This window comes from Equus asinus, chromosome 2 (genome assembly GCF_041296235.1).
Source record: "Equus asinus isolate D_3611 breed Donkey chromosome 2, EquAss-T2T_v2, whole genome shotgun sequence".
Classification (NCBI taxonomy): Eukaryota; Metazoa; Chordata; class Mammalia; order Perissodactyla; family Equidae; genus Equus; species Equus asinus.
Genome location: NC_091791.1, coordinates 82,654,191 through 82,670,536, shown reverse-complemented (window position 1 = coordinate 82,670,536; position 16,346 = coordinate 82,654,191). Strand labels below are relative to the sequence as shown.

Genomic DNA, 16,346 nt, shown 5'->3' with positions numbered 1-16,346 from the left:
GCAGAACTTAGAACCATATTCCAAACTTTTCCCACTATACCACAATCACCACAAAAACCTGAGGTTAAGGTTAAAAAAAACTCTGTAAGTAAAACAAAATAAAAAGTCTAGTACACAGGAAAAGTCTTTGAGATCTCTCCACAGATTTTTAGACAGAATAAAGGGAACCTGTACAATGAGAAATGCTGCTCAGTTCAACAGACGAGACTAAATACCAAGAATCTTTATTCTCAAGTCTGATATTGAATCTGTGACTGCAGATATGTCACTATTTTGAGAATAAGAGCTCCACATTACCTCCATTCTTTGCAAGTCCCTCAGCCACAAGGTTACACCTTATTCTCATTATAACAAGATAAATGAATCAGATTGAAGGAAGATTAAAGAGGTACACAGAAGATAAAAGCAAAGGAGAACATTTTTACAAGCATATCATCCCAGTTACCTCAAAGGTTAAGTTTCAGATTAATTTACAAGAGTAGTGACAGAACCATATGATTTCAGTGAAAATCAACACGTTATTCCTTAAAAAAAAAAAAAATCAATTCAGAAATACTAAGTCAGGCAAGCATGCAAAATTCAGAGTAGAAAAAAATGCAAGGCCTGGTTGCCCAAACAAATATACACCTCAGGGGAAGGTGGACTCGAAGATGTTGAAGAGAAAAAAACCAGAAGCTGAAAGGAACACTGCTCTGAGTTAGCAGGCCAATTCCTTCATTTTACAAATGAGCAAAGTGGGCAGACACTAACTGGGGAAGCTCATACAGCTGGAATAGTGGTGTGCAGACTTAACTCCTGGTGCTATTTGCAACTACATGTATCTAAAATACAAGGAGATAAATACCCACAACACATTAAGTCCACTGATTTAAAAAAAACATTTCAAGACCGATACACAGGGCGGGAGTGAAGCTGTTAATACAGCACAGCAGCACATCTGGGATATTTAGGAGATTAAAAGGAAAGAAATGATCTCTCGAAGTTTTAATGCTCAGTTTTGATAAACAAAATCAAGTTTTCATTCTATTTTCTGATGTATAGCAAAATATACTAGCTTAAAAAATGTGCATTCTTCAGTTTTCTCCTATACTTTTTTCCCTATCTTTGAAAACTGAGCACTGGGTATTATTAATATAAGTGATGTTACATGTATATTTTAACTGCACATTTTAGGAATAAAGAAAATCCATGATATTTCGGTAACTCATAGTGTATTTATAAAATGAAAAGCTCTCTATCAAAACACACTTTCCACTTGGAAAAATAAATAAAACACACAAATGGATCTACACAAAGTAAAAATTAACTTTGGTAGATGTCAGTGTAGGACAGTCCATAACAAGCATATTTGCCCTTATTCCCCTAGAGCTGTTCATCTTCCGAGTTAAGATTTTAAAAATATTTTTAATTGGGATTATCACGTTGCCGTTTCTCATTCCACATCATCTTCAGCCAAGCTCTGAGCACTTACAATTCTCTGAAAAAGAGAAATTAATTCTTATAAGTATCATAAGCATTTAATCAGGATTCTAAATTCAACATAAAATGCTCTTTGTAATCAATCAAACCTTGTTCAAATTTACCCATTCTGAGATTTCAACATTTAACACTTTATACATTATCATCGTCTAAGAAAATAATGATCACACTATGCGATAATCGCACAGTATGAATGGCATCAGTCCCATTCCAGAATTCAAGTTAATAAAGGAGGCATAACATCATACTGTGATACAAGTTAGTCAGTTACAAAACTGAAACCAGAAAGAACTGAAAATCTTTTTTCACTCCCACGTAAACTAAGAATACTGATGAGTGCTTTACTGATCATTCTATGCTCCAAATACTTCCCCTTTTGGCTTGGAAACGCTCAGTCATTATACAAAGAAGGAACACAGTCAAAATTAGCCATTCTGATAACATTTCCAGATAACATGAAACAAGTTAACTGAGTCAAGGAGGCCATTTTTACAGAGAGAAATTCAGGCTTCATCCTAAATTCCCCCATATTTCAGAAGACATCACCCTCAGGTCAGTTTTGCAAAAGCACTATGCTATGTTGCCTTTCAAAGAGCAGATAACATTCAACAGAGGATTCTGATATAGACAGACTGGGAACCACATTAGTCTAAATAAAAGGATTAATATCAACAGCTTAGTTTTTCAACTGTTTCCCTTAAATCTTTGGGACCTTAATTTTCTTTCCAGTCCCTTTCCAATTTAGGTGAGTAAAGATCAGTTAACCAGTCAATCATTTTACTAATTTTTAAGCACAGCAACTGTGGAAATTAACACATGTAGCAGACATGCTATTATTCCAAAAAGTAGATTCATCTGGGCTCCCTGGGAAGGATTAAAAATTAACAGAACACATTTTACTTAACTCAAGTTATGTATAATCTTTTAGACAATGGCATTTTGCATTTGGGGATGTAGTCAAAGAGTTCCAAGAGCCAAGCCCACCTGGCAGCAGCAGAGGCACCAGGACCTTCAGACAAGTGCGGTCAGAGGGAAGCCACAGTCCTTCATGATCCAAGTTCCAGGCTATGCCGTCTTGGCTCCTGTACCCCCCACCAGGCCACCTAACTGAACGCACGGTCTCACAAGAGTAGGGAGAAAGCTAGTTTTAGAAATTAGCCAGAGTGGCCTGAATCATGGGATTTGACTACAAAGGCCTGAGAGTTAAACACTGAGAGACACACTTCCTGACCACCTCTAGGGCTCGATCCCTAGACCTTATGCCCACTCAGCTGAATGTTTTTCTCCTATGGAAGAAAATTCCAAGCACTGCTCTCTCCAGCGCCATCTTCATCACACGGAGGAGTCTCCCGATTTCATCACGTTCACTGGGCTCACTTTTAAATGCCAATGTCCCTAAATTCATTCTCAGGTTCTACTCACTTCTATTTCATATTTCAACTTCTTACCTGGCTAATGGTTGGGAGCTTAGTCAGAAGCATCTGGAACACCGGCGGTGGAAGCGTCTGCTGTAACACCTGCAGTAACTGCTGGGGCTGACCACACACGGCAATTGCGTTTGTTAGATGATCGACACCCTTCTCATATTCAGCTGGAAGATTTACAGAAAAATAACATGAAACGTGAAACGCCTTTGCCTCTGTCAAAAATTCAACTCTAAAGTCTTCACTGTATCTCCAGGTGATATAGACCAAAAACATCGTGCAAGTAAAAACTTGGAAATAATCTAGAGTTCATCCACATAGCGGAATATTATGAAGCCATTAAAAAATGAAATCAGGGGGCTGGCCCCGTGGCCGAGTGGTTAAATTCGCGCGCTCCGCTGCAGGCGGCCCAGTGTTTCGTTAGTTCGAATCCTGGGCGCGGACATGGCACTGCTCATCAGACCACGCTGAGGCAGCGTCCCACATGCCACAACTAGAAGAACCCACAACGAAGAATACACAACTATGTACCGGGGGGCTTTGGGGAGAAAAAGGAAAAAAATAAAATCTTTAAAAAAAAAAAAAAAAGAAATCAGAATATATGTACTGATATGCAAGTATCTCCAATACACATACAAAAAAGGGGCAATTAAGGTGCAGAAATGTCCAAGTAGGTTATTAGTTACAATATTTGGAATATTTCTGAAAGATTACATAAGAAATGACTAACAATGGAACAATACTTTTCTATAAGAGAGAACGGGAAGATTGGGGACCGAAGTAAAAAGCAGGCCCAATTTCATTGTAAACTAAGCCCTTATACCATCTGAATGTTACCACATGCAAGTAGAAAAAAAATTATTTTTAAAGTAATGCTAGCAGGAAAAACCGCCATAATAATGAAGTGGTAGGAAGAAGCAGATAAAACAGTGATTATCCCTGAGTGGCAGGATTTATTTTCTTTTTATTTATCCTACAATAGATGCATTACTCTTTTGAAAGAAAAAAAAAATTTCCATAAGGTCTATTTTTGAAGGTTCGCTTAACTGAATAATAAGTGCCTGCCATGTGGTCTCGGTCCTCAGTTAATTCTGTATTAAATCAAACTCCAAAGAACTGCCCCAAATTCTCTGAGCAAATAACTTTGTGCTATTCAATACGGTTTCAGGGGCCAGCCTGATAGTGTAGGGCTAAGTTCGCATGCTCTACTTCGGCGGCCCAGAGTTTGAAGGTTCAGATCGCAGGAAGGGACCTGGCACCTCTTGTCATGCCACTCCGTGGCAGCATCCCACATACAAAATAGAGGAAGAGTGGTAACAGATGTCAGCTCAGGGCCAACCTTCCACACAGACACACACAGACAAAAGGTTTCAAATTAAGTGTTCTTGTGTATAGGAGTTTTCTATGCAGGAAATCCTTTTAATGTACCTTATTGAAAAACAACTCCATTGGAAAATTTTTTTATTAAGACTTTATTTTTTTAGAGCAGTTTCAAATTCACAGCAAAACTAAGGGTAAAGCACAGAGATTTCCCACATGTCCCCTGCCTCCACACATGCATAGCCTCTCCCCACCACCCCGCCCTGTTATCAACAACCCTCACCAGAGTGGTACTTTGTTACAGCTACTGAACTACAGTGACCCACCATAATCAAAGTCCATAACTTACATTAGGGCTCACTCTTGGTGTTGTACATTCTATGTGTTTGGACAAATCAATGACATATATCCATCATTATAGTATCACCCAGAGTTATCTTCACTGCCTTAATATTAAGAACTACTAACATTTACTAGGTGCCAGGGGCACTGTTCTTGGTGTCTTATATGAACAGGTTCACATCATTTTCACAACAATCTTCTTAGGTAGTAGCAGTATCTTCATTTGCTATCTGAAGAAATGGAGGCTTAGAGAAATTAAGAATTTGCTTCAAGTTATTAAGCCTAGGGCTCCTTAACTTCAGATCCCTTGCCTGTATTATTGAACCTCCTCCATATTCAACTTTTCTTTACAGAATGGAATACTATAAAGAAAATCAAGGATTCTACAAAAAAACTTGGTCTGAGCCTTTACGAAAGCAACTCATGACTTCAGAAAAACGTATTCAGACCATCCCTACACATGTACTTTATTTTCCTATAGATTGGTTCAGCTGTTATACCCTACACGACCCCAAGCTTGAGGGCACTAAGTGTGCCTTGGGGAACATCTCCACCACCACACTTCACGTGCTTGACCTTGCCAACTGATGAGAAAGATGGGTAAGGTGACTGTCACTCCTGGTGTTCCTTCCAGGGTCTTGAATCCAACATATGATGGTGTGTTTCTTGTTTCACCAACTGGCCACTGTGGAAGTCGGGAAACCCTCTGGGTAAAAGTGTGAATACCATGAGGTGTCTGATGACACCAGTGTATGGGTATGGCTTTCCAAGCGCTTTCTTAATCTCTTTGAGCTCAGGGGAGGAATGGCTGAACCTCCACTGCCACTTCAGGGACTGCAATTATCCTGTCCATACATTGGTCCTAGATACCCTCCTGATCGTGTTAGCCACTGTCACCTGGATATGGGCAGCCACCATCTTGACCCGCCCAGTCAATTACTTCCATGGGGAATGAAATTATGTAACAATGATGTCCATCATGAGATCCAACCCAGGGTTGTGCATTGATCCAGTCGATGGGTAGTAATCAAGTGACCCGCTGACAGTCAGTTCCTTCTTGTGAATAGACACCAAAAGGCTTTAAATCTCTTCCAACCCTAATCAGCACTGGCAATTATCTTTTCTGTGGGTCCAACAATGCTAAACAATCCTATATATCCAGGATACATTTATACATTAAGAGTCAATGGCAGTCTACCTGTCATCTTGGGCTCCCTTCCTGTGAAAAGCAGATGTTGCTACAACTTTTGTTGACTGGATAGCCAGATCATAAGTGGTACCTTTTGTTAATATCAACAGCATCGAACGCATCATATAATCTATCTATTACATAGCAGAGGAAGATCAAACCCAGTGGTACAGGACCAAAGTCACCACTTGGTATCAAGCACTGCTTCAGAGTTGAGCAGAATGCCCTCCCTTTTAGGGAACTGAACTGTACGGCCTAAAGGAGACCTGAAATGTTTCCCTGATTGCTATCTATCCCACGTTCTGCACTTACGGACATTTTGATTGGTTCTCCTCATTCATTTCTAATCCTTCTTAGCAGGCAACTTTAATGAAGGCCATTTATAACTCTCTAGGTGAAACTGAGCAAATTCCAATTTTGTCAAGAAATTATTTCTTGAGCTTCTGTGTTAGTGAACCCATCAATATTAGGAGGGCGGGGCAGCCAGAGAGGCCAAGGAAGCTCCTCACTCCCTCCCCCACCCTCCATACCTTGCCCTATGCATCTCTTCCATCTGGCTGCTCCTGAGCCGTACCCTTTATAACAAATCAGTAAACACAAAGTTTTCAAACCCCTGAATAAGAAGAATCTAACCAAATAAGGGACTAAAGACTGGGATATGAAGAGGAATTGCCTGCTGCAACATTTTCACTCGAGAAAATTTAAAGATCGAGGTATTCAAATTGAAGAAAGCAGAACTCTACAAAGAAGTATTAAAAATGGAAAATATTAAAAAAAGACTTATGTCTTCTGCATGGGCTTGGACTTCATCAGGGGACAAGATGGCCCCATCGACTCGGAAATTAAGATGCCACTTGGCCACTGGATTCTCACGCCACTGAATTTAGAAGCAATAGAGTGGATTACACTGTTTGCCTGGGGACATTAATTCTGATTATTAAATGGAAATAGAGCTGCTACTGGAATGGTATATATACAACATAGGAGATCCTCTGAGACACCTCCAAATACTTCTAAATACACTGAAAACAGTTAATAAACAACTACAGCAACTCATTGCAGGTGGAACTATTTCCTCTCTGCACTTGCAGACTTGATCCCATTCACATATCCTGAGATGAGATCTTATTCAGTTAAGGGAATATGCTTCTGGAAGACCCCTGGATGAAGGAGACTTTGCCAAGCAATGAAGTTCACTGCCCAAATTGCTTACGCTTTCACCTGGCTTACTTTGATGTTGACTTTTTCCTAATTCTATCCACCTAAGTCTTCTACCTTAGGTTGAGTTGGTACTTTCTATCAGAAGAAAGACAGCTTGGCAGCTAAGCTGTTAAGTAATTCACTGGGTGTTTTGGGTTGAAGTGTGGAACATGAGTTTGGGGAAAAAAGACAACTCTGCCCTGTCCCCCCTTGACCTCCCCTCCCCTGACCACCCTGAGTAACTGTCCTCGACCTGGATCCAACGGCTTGAGTCAGATAGACGACCACAGTGCACGGATCACCAAGACAATCCAAATGTAAGTAATAAGGAGTACATTATAATATCTTAAATTATAAATAAAATTATTTAAAATATTGTTTATATTTTGGGGGCTAGAAGATTTTGATAGTATCAAATAAATATCTTTATGAGCATGAAAAACTTGTGAGAATTTGTTTACATTAACTGGAATATTACAATCTATATCCTTAAAAAACAAAGATATCATGCAGATTTTCCTTTTCAGATAATAAAGTAATGTAATTATACTCAGCCCCTCAAATGATCTTTAGGAGGATTTAAGTGCTTTACTATTGCCCTGTGATTAAACTTCATATTTTCCTTACTATATCGGAGGAAAAAGTCACAATTACCTTCTGGTAAGGCATTTCTATTTTTATTTAAATATTTATCAGCCTACTATACCATCTAAATAAAAGACAATTACTTCCTCAAAAAAAAGAAAAAAGAAAAAGTATTCGTTGGCAAAAGGGACACGTGATAAAAAGTAATGATGGTCACCACCATTTTAAACACTTAATCTCGTCTTATAAAATAAACAAATAAAAAACCACAAATGATCTGCATCACATAGTTCAATACTCTCTAAATCTATTATGATACTGCAATGAGAATTAAAAAACTTAACACTTGATACTATTTTTACTTATGACAGCAACTACTTCAAAGCTACTTTTGAGATAAAAAGCTAATTTGACACCAAAAGAATTTATAAATACATTTAAGACTCTAAATTACTGAATGAATTATAGTTCTCAAATTTATAAATTTGACCATTTTAATTTCACAGTTTTTTTTTTTTTATAAAAACCTCTTAATCCTATTGATGGAATACATAAAGCACAAAGCCTAAACTCCGGATCAGATTTAGATCACTGACTGGTTCTGAAACCAGGCCACCAAGAACTCATTGTGTGACCCTGCTCAGGTAATTAATCTTCTCTGGGACTTATATTAACCAATCCTTCCTGTTAAGTACTGGAAAAGACTTCAAGATTAGATGAAGGAGTTGAGGGAGGATATTCCTAGATCATATTCCTTCAGTTACTATTTACATATTGCACTATGACTATATTCTCCAAACTATTTAAAAGTAACTTCATTTAGGGGCCAGCCTGGTGGCATAGTGGTTAAGTTCGCATGCTCTGCTTCAGTGGCCCAGGGTTCGCAGGTCCAGACTCCAGGCACAGACCCACAAACCACTCATCAAGTCATGCTGTGACAGCGTCCCACATATAAAGTAGAGGAAGATCGGCACAGATGTTAGCTCAGGGCCAGTCTTTCTCACACACACACACAAACACAAAGTAACCTCATTTGTAAAGATTACTTATTATCTTCTCTCCATCATACATCAAGTAAACCTAAAACTCATTCAAATTATTATTATGGAGAGTGATAACCCACAAGAAATATTTATTTCTAGAGCCAGTCTTAAATAAAACAGTCCTCACATTATTAAATGCCTAAAAACTTGTCTTGAAATATTTAGAATACCTTTTTTTAAAAAAACAGCCATACTACACCAAAAAAGCCCCTTACCACCATAAATTCATATTAGTGTGAAGAATTCTATCTAGTTTCCTAGTCTTTTAATGACTATTACCTTGGGCTAGTAACTCTTCACCAAGCTGTATTTCTTCAAGGAAGAATTTCTGAACAGCTTCAGCATCTTTAAGGTCAGGTAACTGTTTGAAATGGAATATTTAGTAACTGATACCAAAATTATGACAGGGGAAATAACCAATACACAGAAAATCATACCACTAAAAATAAACCAACTAAAAATTGAATAGCTAATTCTAAAATATAAAAAGAAAATTACTCTTCAACAACAATCTCAAGTATTAGAGTTTGGTATCTACTACATTCAAATAAATGCAAGAAAAAAATACTTATTGATCAAATTGGTATCTGAACAGTTCTTAGAAAGCCGTAAATCAAACCTAAAGTAAAAAACGAAAAATACAAACATCACAACCATAAAAGATGCTCTTTAGTGTTTACACTATTTTTTGATCGCATTATAAATTTTTACATAACTATAATCAATCTTTTCTGATCCAATATTATTTTGTACAGATTTTACGTGCATCTAAAAGATTAGTTATTTTTAAACGGCAATAGAATATACCATTGAAGAATATATGATTGCATAATCATGATCTATTTGTTAGTCATTTGAGCTACTTCTAATTTTTTGCTATTATAAACAATCACAAGTACCTGTATTTAAATAAGCTTGCATTTCTGTGTTTTTGTTTTATATTTGTTACATATTACCAGATTGAATGATTATGGTAATATATAATACTACCAGCTATATGGCCTATCTTTTTAAAAAACGTAAACCTACTAGAAGCATACCTCATTTTATTGGGCTTTGGTATTAAAAAGACCCTCTATTAATGGAAGTTTTTGGTTCTTGAATTATACTATATACGCTCTTATTAACAAGATAGGTGAACAAATTTAAATTTCTCAAAGTGGAGACATCATTCACAGACTATCCCAGCATACAGCAAGAATGTGATTATAACTGATACACCAATGCACATGTCTATAATATATCTATTTCCCTATATCCTTAGAAAGAAAAGGCTACTAAAAGCATCATGAACCTATGTATTTCAGAAAGGTGGTTTGGACTTAATAGAACAAAGTGGTTGCTTCCTAGTTTTACTTCATTATCATCATTATTAATGATATTATCATTAATATCAACACAGTCAGTTAGCTGTGTTGACTACTGCTTCAAAATAACTAAGACAACATTTACTGATTTAATTTTTCCTTGCTTCGACTTGCTTTAAAAAGAACCACTACTGGGGCTGGCCCCGTGGCCAAGTGGTTAAGTTCGCGTGCTCCGCTGCAGGCGGCCCAGTGTTTCGTTGGTTCGAATCCTGGGCGCGGACATGGCGCTGCTCATCGGACCACGCTGGGGCGGGCGTCCCACATGCCACAACTAGCAGGACCCACAACGAAGAATATACAACTATGTACTGGGGGGCTTTGGGGAGAAAAACAAAAAAAATAAAATCTTTAAAAAAAAAAAAAAACCACTACTGATCCAGTAGTCCAAGTCCTGGAAACCTAGATAATGGAACTAAGTTCAATGAAAAAGAAAAGCTATATGCACATGAATTCTATTTACTTACTTAATTTACTTACACATGCCTCAGAACATTTTTTATCAAGCAGATAAACCTATGTAGTCATTAAAAATAATCATGAACACAGGATCTATGAAAAGAAAAAATGAATAAAAAGATTTATATCTACATTTACGTATTATAACAAGGTAAAAATTTACCAGGTGGTGGGATTCTGGATCAGTGGGTGTGAATAATTTATGTAACTTTTGAAACAAATAGCATGTCCTTCTTTTGAAAGATGTTGGAAGAAGGAAAATTAAATTAATAAATGTTTTATTTTATCATTTTGAAGCAGCTAAGTTTGAATCTTTTGGTATAAATGTCTTCTGGAGACTATAATCTTATCGTTCCTTAAATATTGCTCATATAACAAGCTGTCTGCTATTATGGCTAACAAAGGGGAGCTAATGAAGGACCAGATAATCCGCAGTTGAACTGAGTTAACTATTCCCCAAAACAACAAATTATATTTTAATATAAAAAATCAATGTCTAATATCAACTAGCTTTCTCAAAATACATATTTGAAGTAGACTTTTAAAAAAACAGATTGCGCAGTACCTTAGAAAGTCCAGCTCTCTCCTTGGCAAGCTTTTGTTTCTTTCTTCCTGCAAGAAATGTAGTATTTTCATTTTATCATTAGTAAAATGGGAATCAAAAGAAGTCTAACTGCTGTGGCAGTCATTCATTCTATTTGCAAAACCTTCCCGATTCCAGCTCTCTTCTTCCCTGGTCTCCTTGTGGTCTGTCAGGGTCATATGAATAGTTCTGGTCAATGAGCTATGGGCAATGTGACATCTCTGCACAGGAGCTTTTTCCTTCCCTCTGGGGCACCAGGATCAGCAATTTACAAGATGGAGACAGTTCCAACAGCTGGGTCTCTTGAGTAATTACCAAAAGCAGAGCAAGCCCCCCACCCCCAACCTACACAGGTCATCAAACACAGCAAGAGTTAAGCCACTGCTGTTAGGGAGTTTTATTACTGAAATGTAACAGCTTCTATCTTTACTGAATGTTGGAAGCTATCTGGCACTCTTAAACGGGGGTGGGAGGGGTGGGGGGGTGGGGGGGGAATCACCATTTGAGAAAGTTTTCTTAAAAAAATAAACACAGTAATTATGCATTTGGCAAAAAAGGGGGGGAAGCACTGCTCAATTCTTGTCAACACTGCTGACTAGTGAAGAAAAAACCTGTCTTGTTTTTGATACGAAACAGCTATACCACAAATCTTAGGAGTAAGTGGTGTTGTTTAAAATCTTAATCATCAGTCAACCCTTAAAACCAAATCAGTAACAGACACAGTATTTTAAACTGTTATTTAATTGTATACCCCTGTAAAAGGGTGTTGGCATGGAGGAAACCTGGGCTTCTCTGCCAGCTCTTCCACTAACTAGCAGCGTGACCTTGGGAAAGTTACAGTAACCTCTGCTCATTTTCTATGTTTGGAAAATTGGTTGTTGTGGGGATTAAATGAGTTAAAGTATGTAATGAACTTCTGAATAGTGCCTGATTTATAACATGCCATATAAGCACTTGGTATTGAGTTGAATGCCCACTCCTCAGCTAAGGAGCTATGCTATGCTAAATACCTACAGAAGGAAGTTTCACTAGTTCCTAAAAACCACCAAGGACCTGGAGAATGACCAGGTGGCATACCTAAGAAAGCTAAGGCTCTAATACTTATTACCTGGGTGATTTTCAGCAAATAAATCTCTTAACTCGCCAAAGATAAGGCTACTCCAAGAAACAAAAGGCATAAAACACGCAAATGTGCTCTGAAAACCTTCAAGGATTCTACAGATCCAAGTCTTGATGCCGACTAAAGAGGCAGTGAGCGGTCCGCCCAGCTGCAGACAGGTTAACTACTATTGCCAGGGAAGCTTCCTTCCCCACTACCCTTACAAACCGAGTTTAACCACACCAGCATCTCTTACCAACCCTAGCCCCCAAAATACACGAAGTGCTGAAACTCTAAGGCTTAAACACAATTCTAGCAGTTTCAACAGAAAAACATAGGTTAAAGCAGATCTTACATATTAATTTGAAGACTGCCTACGTTTCTAACAAACTTCCTTTCCTAGCTGTTCGTCACTGAGCAACTCACACCGCGGAAACAGAACACACAGCATATTCGACCCTCAATTTGTTTAAGGGTTTTATTCAGCCCTATTTAGGCAGAAAATGATGAATGATATCAGACTAATTACTACATAAAGGTACAGACTAGTGCTGGAAGGAGAGTATTAAGACTAGAAGAGGGGGCGGGCCGCGTGGCCAACTGGTTAAACTCACGTGCTTCGCTTTGGCGGCCCAGGGTCCACCCGTTTCAATCCTGAGCCAGGACCTAGCACTGCTCATCAGGCCATGCTGTGGCAGCATCCCACACAGAAGAACTAGAATGGCTTGAACTAGGACATACAACTATGTACTGGGGCTTTGGGGAGAGAAGGAAAAAAAAGCAAGATTGGCAACAGATATTAGCTCAGGGCCAATCTCCCTTAAAAAAAAAAAAGAGACTAGAAGAGACATGGAAGACTTCAGAGGAACTGGACATGAAGAGAAGGAACACTTAGATGTTAAGGGTAACCACTCAGTATGTTTTAGATGCTACATGCCAGATACTATTCTGTGTTATTAATTAGCTTATTTAATCCTCACAGTAACATGAAGACAAGTACTATTACCATCCCTATTTTCTGGCTTCAGTTTCATAAGACAATTAACTTGTTACATTAACTTATTTTCAGAGAGTATCATACAGTATCTCTGTGATAAAGTACAGATGGTAAGAGACTGAAAAACCAACGTACACATTCAATCAGCAAAATCAGGCCTGGACTCAATATTTGCAAGTATCCCAAGTACTGTGTAAACCTAACAAGTTAAAACAGATTTTGTCTACTTTAAAAAATACAGATAAAACATGAGCTTACTAAAAGCCCCAAATCTAAATCACTCTTAAAGCATTCATTTAAGTAAGGAAATTAGTTAATATATTTTAAAATGATGAATCATTTTAAACAGTGCTGTATAATGAAACACACCTGTAGTTGGCACTATAATTTGGAGATTAATTTTCATTTATTAATGATTATTTAGATTGATAAAAATTATACTCTAAGAGTCCTCATAATCTGCTTTTGCTAATGGAAGACAAAAATCTGAATAAATTAGAATCCCAGATTTAACCTCAAACCTATTGCAAACAACTTAAGCCTCTTTTCTTTAAAAAAAATTATCAGGAACACTAACAAGCCAAAATGACTGATCTGAGAAACTCTGCCTTTTTTGCAGATGTAAATATTCTATTAGAAATTAGACTAGAAAAAAATCAAAACTAACTAAACTGAAATCAATTTCATTCCACCAATACAAAACACCCTCAAGTTCTTAAAAAATCAGCCAATACAAAATTTCTCTGAGCAAAAGTTTTCCTTGCTAAAGAAAATATCAAATAATAATTATATTCATAAACAATCTTTAGCATCCATCAATTACCATGTGCCAGGGACTGTACTAAACTCTACATTTATCTTTACAAGAGGGAAACAAAAACTTCAAGTCGGTTGCCCAAGGTTACTCAGCTAATACTAATTCAAGCCTGACCATTTAAACCATTAGGCTACTACTAAAGCTAGAAAAAAAATTTATTGACTTAAAATGATGGAAAAGGAATTTTGAAAATAACACATTTCTCAGGTTGTCTAAGATGATAGCTTTTATGATTTCTTCAACCAAAAATTATAGTTTTCTCAAGGTTTTCAAGAATAGGCTTGCAGTGTTTCCAAAGGAAGAAAGGGTTAATCCATTCTTCAGAGCTCTGCCTCCACACACACCCCAACTATTTTTAAATCTGTAGGGAAATCATCTACATCCCTGTAGTTACATTTACAGGCAGCATTTACGGAGGGGCCTTTCCTGCATTAGGAATGGTGGTGGGCACTTCAAACATCTTAATCTTCACAAAACCAACTAGAGGAAGGTGGCATCGCCTCATTTCACAAACTAAGAAAATTAAGATTCAGAAAGGCCAAGATTATGCTGCTAATCTGTGACTAATTTGGGCCTGGAAACTCAGTATCTGAATCCAAAACAGCACTGTTGCCATCAGTCTACCTAACCGTAAACAAAATAAACTACCTCCATATCCCTTCCTCCCAAAATGTGAGAGAGCTAGAATTAGCGCTCCTATCATAGATGGTATAAGATCAGCACTGTTCAACACGCTAGTCCCCAGCCACGTGTGGCTAGGCAACACCAGAAATGACTTCTTATAACTTAATAAAACAGTATGAAATAGGATAGTCACTTCTTTGTACGTTCTAGACTTTAGTAACTTACACATCAATTTTAATTTCAGAAACTATTTTGACTGAGCAACCTAGATAAGTTACAAAAATATTTCTTAGTGCAACAAATTTGCTCTTCCACTGCTGCACACGCGTATGCCTCCGAAACTCAAAGATGACAATGGATTTGGTGACACGACTTTCCTCTTGTAGATCTCTCTTAAAAGATGTCGCAGGTATGAAATAAGACTGAGCCACAGGAGGAGCGCAGCCCTTTGGACTCCCCTGCAAATTCTATAGCATTCACTCATATCTTGGAAGCGTTTAGAGCGAAGCTACCAAGAGGGTTTAAGAATGCGACAATGATACCGCGTTGGGTGTGTGAATTTAGTCTCAAGCACAAACCCGTAAAATACAAAAAACACGACTTTCGAGTTAAGAACAGAGGTTCAAAAGGTGAATGGCGAAAAAAAACCCCGGCCCACACGTACCCTACATTATAATACAAACGAGAGCCCATTCATCTGGGAAAGGCGTTTGGGCAAAACAAAATGGGAAAAGCCATCCCTCCAAAATGGAGGGAATCGTGCAGGCACAGGAGCCAGGAGCCGCCCCGGGAGCGCGCGGCCAGCGCCATCGCCTTTTTCCGGTCGGTCTGCTGGCGGCCGCCGGGCCGGGCAACACCACGCGGCCGCCCGCGCGCGGCCCCGACGCCCCCGGCTCGCCGGCGGGGAGGGCACGCAGAGCAGGGTTGAGCAGAGCTGAGCAGGGCGGCGCGGCGGGGCAGCGGCGGAGGGGGCAGCCCGGGGCCGAGGGGGCCCACTCACGTTCTCGCAGCCTGTTCTTGAAGTTGGGGTCACTCCGTCTCTTGCGGTCGAAGTAAATGCAGTACCCGATGAAAAGGGCCCCGCACACACCGGCGGCGATGGCGCTGTTCCGGCCCACCATCTTCTCTCCACCGAGGAGCCGGGTCGGCGGCGCCGGGGTCCGGGAACAAGCACGTTGGCCGCGAACCCTCAGAGCTGACGGCCCCACTCAGACCTCACGCCCGCCGCGGAGGACGCGGAAAGGCCGAACACGCGTCACTTCCGGCCCTAGACGTCCGAGGCCCCCGGGGACGTCCTCGGCAGTGCCTGAGCGGAGACGCCCGCACCGCTTCTGCGCCTGCGCACCGGGCAAAGGCTCCCCGGCGCGGGGGTCCGCGTCGGTGTGAGGTTTTTGCGAGTGATCACGCGTTTCCTTAAAAGCCGCTGAGCGTGATGTAACGAGGGGGCTGTGTGGCCGGCGTGCACAGATTCAGAAGAGTTTGTAGCTGACTTCCTTGTGGGTGTCAGACAAAGATGGAAGGTTGCTGACGTCAAATGCTTCATTTTATTTTTGTATAATTCAGGCAACCTGTGACTCTTATTTGAATTTAACTGAATTTGATTTTCAAGGTCAGTCACAATCCATTGTGCAACAAGCTCCATAATTTGGTGATTCAACTTCAAAAGAATGTTGCAATATAGTCTCATGAGGAGCGGAAGAAAATTAAATGGAGCAGTTCCTGGAAAAATATAGGTGGTAAAAGAAATTGAAGGAAAAAATAGAAAACGTGAGTTGTTTTATAGCCACCGAAAACATATATGTAGTTTAAATTTAAAAGGAC

At 39.2% G+C, this 16,346-nt stretch overlaps 1 protein-coding gene and 1 non-coding gene across 2 annotated transcripts; both read right to left on the bottom strand.

Annotated features, from left to right (window-relative positions):
- Positions 1-208: 208 nt before the first annotated feature.
- TOMM20 (translocase of outer mitochondrial membrane 20) lies at positions 209-15,860 on the bottom strand. The gene is made up of 5 exons (XM_014846562.3): positions 15,526-15,860; positions 10,971-11,017; positions 8,862-8,943; positions 2,928-3,070; positions 209-1,477 (listed from the first exon to the last, which is right to left on the bottom strand). The coding sequence occupies exons 1-5, from the start codon at positions 15,644-15,646 to the stop codon at positions 1,433-1,435; spliced, it is 438 nt and encodes a 145-aa protein (XP_014702048.1). The 5' UTR covers positions 15,647-15,860; the 3' UTR covers positions 209-1,432.
- Positions 14,924-15,058, bottom strand: LOC123283630 (small nucleolar RNA SNORA14). The gene has a single exon (XR_006524306.1). It is a non-coding gene; the product is annotated as a small nucleolar RNA SNORA14 (small nucleolar RNA).
- Positions 15,861-16,346: the final 486 nt, after the last annotated feature.

Bases quoted from the DNA above. Each gene is read 5' to 3' on its own strand.
- TOMM20 (XM_014846562.3), bottom strand. From the start codon at position 15,646: ATGGTGGGCCGGAACAGCGCCATCGCCGCCGGTGTGTGCGGGGCCCTT. The intron at 11,018-15,525 runs GTGAGTGGGCCC...CATTTCTTGCAG, and splicing joins CAAGAACAGGCTGCGAGAAC to GAAGAAAGAAACAAAAGCTT. The intron at 3,071-8,861 runs GTAATAGTCATT...TAAATCTTCCAG, and splicing joins TGAAGAGTTACTAGCCCAAG to CTGAATATGAGAAGGGTGTC.